Source organism: Budorcas taxicolor, chromosome 23 (assembly GCF_023091745.1).
Source record: "Budorcas taxicolor isolate Tak-1 chromosome 23, Takin1.1, whole genome shotgun sequence".
NCBI lineage: Eukaryota > Metazoa > Chordata > Mammalia > Artiodactyla > Bovidae > Budorcas > Budorcas taxicolor.
In genome coordinates this window covers 42902251-42908250 of record NC_068932.1, presented here as the reverse complement: position 1 = coordinate 42908250, position 6000 = coordinate 42902251, and the positions used below count along the sequence as shown (strand labels likewise).

The window sequence follows — 6000 nt, the reverse complement described above, 5'->3', positions numbered from 1 at the left end:
GAACAGGAGAATGAGGTCAGCTTGGCCACCCCTCGTTGTAAACTTGATAAACTCTGGCTGTGCCCTGCGCATTTCCAGGTGAGTCAGCCCTAGTGATAGAGAATCAGGGCAAGACAAAGGCGGCTCCAGGAACCGTACAGCGGGCTGCTACGTGTTGGGAGAATTGGTGTCAGTGCCAATTCTTGTTCTATTTGTTCTACTTGCTTTAATTATGTGCCTCTCCATGGAAAACAAACAAGCAAGCAATAACGCAGAGAACAGCGATTAGTGGGATTCATTTCCTGATTTGAGGGATGTGTTGAGAATCATGTTTGAGTAGGACAGTCTCTGATTATTTATCAGATGCCACAAGTAGGTGTATGTTATTTTTGCTACCTAAGAGGTGCCAGAAAAGTAACATGTTTTCAAAATGCAGAGTGTCTGACATTAGCTGTTGGATCAACGCAGGAAAGCAGGGTTTAACATGACTGGCAGTAGTTTACTTTGCATCTGTGGGTGACTCTGGGCCTGTTTCCTTCCCTGAAGAATGGGAGGGAGAAAGTTAGTCTCAAGCTTTAACTGTATCAGAATCAGGTGAGGAGCTTCTAGACATGGCGGTGTCCAATCCCACCCCCAGGAGACCCTGTGGGCTTGGGGTGGGGCTTGTATATTTAGCCAGCTCTGGGGTCTCTGGTGGAGGTGGTGCAGGGGGGCAACCCTGTCTAGATGGAGGATTCCAGGCGATTCTCTTGCTTGTGCTTTGTATAGCCAGCTGGAACTTCTGGGTGTATCACTTGCTGACTTTTTGCCAATGAAGCTCCGTGTGGACTTATTTGTTGTCTGAAGTGCCTGGCTGTAGATGAAAGAGTCCCTTGAGTGAGCCCAGGAGATATATCCCAGAGAAGGGTGGGCAAGCATCCAGAAATGGGTCATGGACCAGCTCAGCCCAGGCCACTTGGAGAGTGGAGGGGGGAAGGAGGCCTTCTTCCTCTCTCTGGAGACTTCTGCTGGCTCTGGGCTCCAGAATGTTCTGAGGGGTTTGACAACCAGGTCCAGGGACTCCTGACCCTCGGAGATAGGGCAGGGCCTACTTCAGCTGCACCTCCCACCCCCCAGCCATTCTGCTTTGGCTTAGGCCTGGGAGCCCAGAAGACCTGCCTTAAAGGACGGCCTGGTCATTGCTCTAAGTGGGGACAAGGAGAGAAAATGAGCTGGTAAATGAGGGAGGCCAGAGGCAGAGGAGAGCCCAAGTCTGCCCACAGTGTGGGCTCAGAAGTGTAGCTTCAAAGAAAAGAGGAGGACTTGCCTGGGTACCCAGACCCAGCTCAGTGGCACCCTGGAATGGCAGGGTCCCAAGGACTGGCAGGGGATAGCCCAACCAAGGGTTGAGGGTCAGGCTGTCCCTGGGGTCAGCAGAAAAAGCCCCCAAAGACACTCCTACCCGAATCCTGGGGCTCTGTGAATTGAGTAGGTTCCCTGGCAAAATGTGGATGAGGTCACCACCTTAAGAGAGGGGAATTATTCTGAATTATGTGTGGACCCATCCAATCACAGAACCACTTCGAGTAGAGAATTTTCCCCAGCTGGGAGGAGGGAAGATATGGCAGAATGGGAGAGAGCTGGGACCACTGGAGCAACTCAGCACGCCAGCACCGGCTCTGAGATGCAGGTCCCACGTGGGAGCACCAGAGAGAGAGGCTGCAGAGAGCTCCTCACAGACGGCAAGAGAAGGGACACAGGCAGCTCCCCGGAGTGAAGACCGGCCAGTGAACAGGACCTCAGGGCTATCACTCTGGGAACTGAACTCAGCCAGCGCCCGTGTGAGCCTGGAAGACTTCCCTGGAGGCCCTACTAGAGAAGGCAGCTTGCGAACCGGTGCCTGGATTTTAGCCTGGGGACGCCCACTCAGATTCTAACCTGTAGACCTGTCCCATAGTAAGTATGTGTTGTTTTAAACCACCAAACTTGTCGTAATTTGTTACAACCGCAATAGGCAGCCAGTGCAGGCCACACTTCCCCACTATCCCGGCCTGAAGGATGAACAGAGTTTTATTGGGGGCAGGATGGTACTTTTTTCCAAAGGTAGTGAGCTCCCTGCCAGCCTGGTGGGCCCTGGAGCAGGAATCTGCTCACCTGATGACCCAAATGCGCCCTGTGGCTCCCGGGACGGCAGTCCTAGGAGGGCTCCAGCTCTCTCCCCACCCAGCAGCCACTTCTCAGACCAGATCAGGGCTCCTGGTGGCTCAGAGGGTAAAGAATCTGGCAGCAATGCGGGAGACCTGGGTTCGATCCCTGGGTCGAGAAGATCCCCTGGAGAAGGGAATGGCTACCCATTCCAGTACCCGTGCCTGGGAAATCCCATGGACAGAGGAGCCCGGCGGGCTACAGTCCATGGGGTCGCACGAAGTCTGACACGACTGAGTCTAGCACTTTCAGACAAGAACTTCCAGGGACGCTAGGCCCCGCCCTCACGAACTTGACTCCAAGGAACCCTGGGGACCTGGGGACCATCCACAGTACCTGAGATAAGATCACGGTCAGGTAGGGGTGGGGGGAAGGTTTGTCTGGCCACTGGGGAATCCGTGTCTGGTGTGGAACCAGGGAAGAGGCAGGGGTCAGGAGAGCTAGAGGCTAGGCTCGGGGCTCTATTTGCTTTAGGACCTTGGGCCATCGGGGGTCACGGTTCCCCAACCTGTAAGGTGGCTGGAGCGCCCTTTCGGATGGACACTCCTTGGAGTCTCTGGGGAAGCAGGCTCCCAGCACCGGCCGGCTTCGGAGGGAGGTGAGGGGAAGGGGAGCGGATTGGAGACAGTTAACGGGATGGATGGTTCCCAGGGCCAGCCACCACGGGGTCGGCAGGAAAGGCAGGGAGGAGGGGAGGGCGGGGCCGCCAACCCCCCTCTCCCCCCGCTGCGCCCGCCCCGAGCCTCGGCGCGCCCCTGCCCGCCTGGCCCGGCCCGGCCCAGCCCAGCCCAGCCCAGCCCAGCCCAGCCCAGCCCGGCGGGCGGGTCACACGCGCCGCCGGCCGGCCGCCGCCTCACCCCGTGCAGCTGAGCGCCCGGCGCCCCTGCCCCGCGCCGCCGTCCGCGCCCGCCGCCCGCCCGGCGCTCCCGGCGCCGGTGACCCTGCCCGGGGCGCGGGGCGGAGCGGGCATGGCCCGCCGGGGGGCTGCCGCGCTGGTGCTGGCCCTAGCGCTCCTGGCGGTGGCCCCGGCCGGGGTCGGGGCCCGGGGCGCAGCCGTCGAGGACCCCGCCGACGACGTGCAGGAGACTTGGAGCCTGGAGCCTTCCTACGCGCGCCTGGAGCCCGAGCCCGAGCCCTTCTCGCCGCCGCTGCCCGCGGGGCCCGGGGCGGCGGAGCGGGGACCGCGCCCACCCCAGCCCAGGCCGCCCAAGAAGGCGACGACTAAGCCCAAGAAAGCTCCCAAGAGGGAGAAGTTGGCTCCGCAGACGCCTCGGCCAGGTAAGTTAACCCGCGGCGCTGGGCGGCCCGAGGGGGCGCCCGTGGCCCTGTGCCTGTCCCAGCGGTGGCCTGCCGGGTCTGGGGCGACAGCTGGCTTCCCTCTGCGTGTGTCTGGGATGAGAGAGCCCCGCGAACTGCCCCCATCGCGGTCCCCACCTCGTTAGGCACTGACCGCGCGTCCCGAGGCCCCTGCTAGCGCCCCAGAACTTGAACCTGACCAGCTGCCCTTCTCAGCTGCCTGGGGAGCGGGTCCCTCAGCGCCAAGTCTGAGATTTGCTGGGAAAGGAGCTTACCGCCTACTTCTTCAGTCTTCGCTCAGGGCGTTTTCTTGAGAGTGAATTTCCAATTTGGAGATGTGACCAGTGGGGGTCTGTTTTGACAGTGGCCTTCTGGGAGAACTCAGCTGGCCGGCCCTTCCCCAGCCAAGGTCCCCTCGCAAGCTACCCCTACCTGTTTTCTGCGGGTGCCTTGAATCCTCTGCCCAGGAGGGGGTTAGGATGGCAGCGCTTCTGCTGGGGAGCCTTGGGCTGCAGCCCCAGGAAGGCCGGGGCTGCTGGACTTCAGGAAGCCCAGAGGCCCCCTGGGACCCACCCACCCCTGCCACCCCTCCCACTTCCTCTCAAATGCACCCCCATGTTCTGCCTGCCAGTCTTGGGGAAATAGCTTCCATTCAGTTTCTTACACTTTGTGAATAAAGAACTTTCTCTTAATTGTCGCAAATGTCCTGGGCTCAAATTGCAAAGGGCTGCGGTCCTAATATTTCAGGATTGAGGAGAGAGAGCAGGACTGTGGCCAAGTTCCCGGGCCTTGGAACGGCCTTCCTTGGAAGGAGATTCGTGCCGGTGGTGGCACCATTACACAGCTCCTGGCACGGGAGGCATCACCTTTGTCTGGTTGAACTGTTCACTGAGGATAGCAGGAGGCCATGGGGAAGGAGCAGAGATGAGGGTCCAGAACTCCTAGGTCGTGGGGGGCCATCACTGCAGCAGCTTTGCACTTACCTGAGGCGGGAGGGGGTCCTGCCGTATTTGTTTGTGTGCTGTGTGCTCAATCTCAGTCGCATCTGACTCTTTGCGACCCCATGGACTGCAGCCTGCCAGGCTCCTCTGCCAGGGGATTTTCCAGGCGAGAATACTGGAGTGGGTTGCCATTTCCTTCTCCAGGGGTTTGAGTTTGTGGGTGACTGTAAACCTGCAGGCCCTTCTTGGAGTTGTTTCACCCTGCACAGAGCCAGCATTCCCCATATTTTCTGGGGAATTATGCCTATCAAGATTGGTAAAAACCACACTGGTTTAATAATAGGAATGGAAGTGGGACAAGGCCATTCGCTGTGACTCTGCTAGGAGTTTTATGGGCAACCATCTCATTTATATCTTTCACGGGCTCGGAGGGGTGGATATTCTTGTTACTTTGCAGATGAGGAAACTGAGGCTCTGACCGTGTCAGCAGTCTACTCAGGGTCACTCGTGAGGTGGTGTGGCAGCTTTGGAGGCCCTTCTCCTGTGCTTTTAAGGGCTTTTTTGTTTGGTCATGTGAATCAAGCTGGCATGTGTTTTTGTTTTTTAGCATCTGCCACGTGGTTAGTGCGGCGCTGGGCATGGTGGGTCGAGTTGGGTGGGAGACACGTCTGTCAGGTTCTGGTATGTACTGGGGGGTGGCTGGGAAGACATGGGGGAGGCCCAGGCTTGACTGAGAGTCCGAGGACTGCACTGAATCCCAGTTCTGGGGCTCAGTACTCAGCTTCTTGACCCCAGCATCTTCATCTGCACGTGACAGCTGCCTCGCTCTCCTCTGTCACTTGTTCTAGGAGCTTTTCAGCAAAAGCTTGTCATGTGTCAGCTTATGCTTGTGCTGGTCCCTTCTGAGCTGTTCTTTATCCTGCAGGTCGTTACCAGGAACCTGCTCAGCATCAGGTGCTGGGTGAGGTCCTGGGGGAGGGGAGAGCAAAAAGGCCCCGCCCCACTCTCCTGGAACACACTGGAATTGGGTGCTTAGAGGGTAGTTGCAAGTGTGGTGAGAGCGGCGTCGTTGATTCCCCAAACTGAAGACAGGTCTCTGGAAGCTCCAGAGACTCAACCCCCAGGCCTGCTACTAATCAGGGTGTGTTTCTAATAAACAGTTTGGGGCATTTTAGACTCCCCCCTCCAACTCTGTCAAGCAAAATGTTACCTTGATCCAATACTTTTAGCTCCGATTCTCCCCATCCTCATCTTTTTGGCCCATGACCAGTGGAACCCTCTATCCTGAACCTGAAGTCAGAGAGGTCAGAGAGTCTGGTTAAGAATCACTTTGCTGAGGGCAGTTAGTGATAGTTCTGTGCGATGAAATTACAGTAAGAGAAAATGATTTTGCCTCCCTTAAGGGGTGGCTTGATACAGGTACTGCTCCTTTCCTGGTGGCTCAGTGGTAGAAAATCCACCTGCCAGTGCAGGAGGCATGGCTCTGATCCCTGGGCTGGAAAGATCCCCTGAAGAAGGAAATGGCAACCCACTCTAGTATTCTTGCCTGGAAAATCGCATGGATGGAGGAGTCCATGGCGTTGCAAAGAGTTGGACACGA

The 6000-nt window shown here is 57.7% G+C and overlaps 1 protein-coding gene across 1 annotated transcript in view; it reads left to right on the top strand.

Annotated features, from left to right (window-relative positions):
* Positions 1–3131: 3131 nt before the first annotated feature.
* Positions 3132–6000, top strand: part of CPXM2 (carboxypeptidase X, M14 family member 2) — a 135043-nt gene continuing 132174 nt past the window's right edge. The window contains exon 1 of the mRNA XM_052661011.1: positions 3132–3441. Within this exon, the coding sequence (XP_052516971.1) occupies positions 3132–3441 (310 nt within the window). The remainder of the gene's footprint in view (positions 3442–6000) is intronic.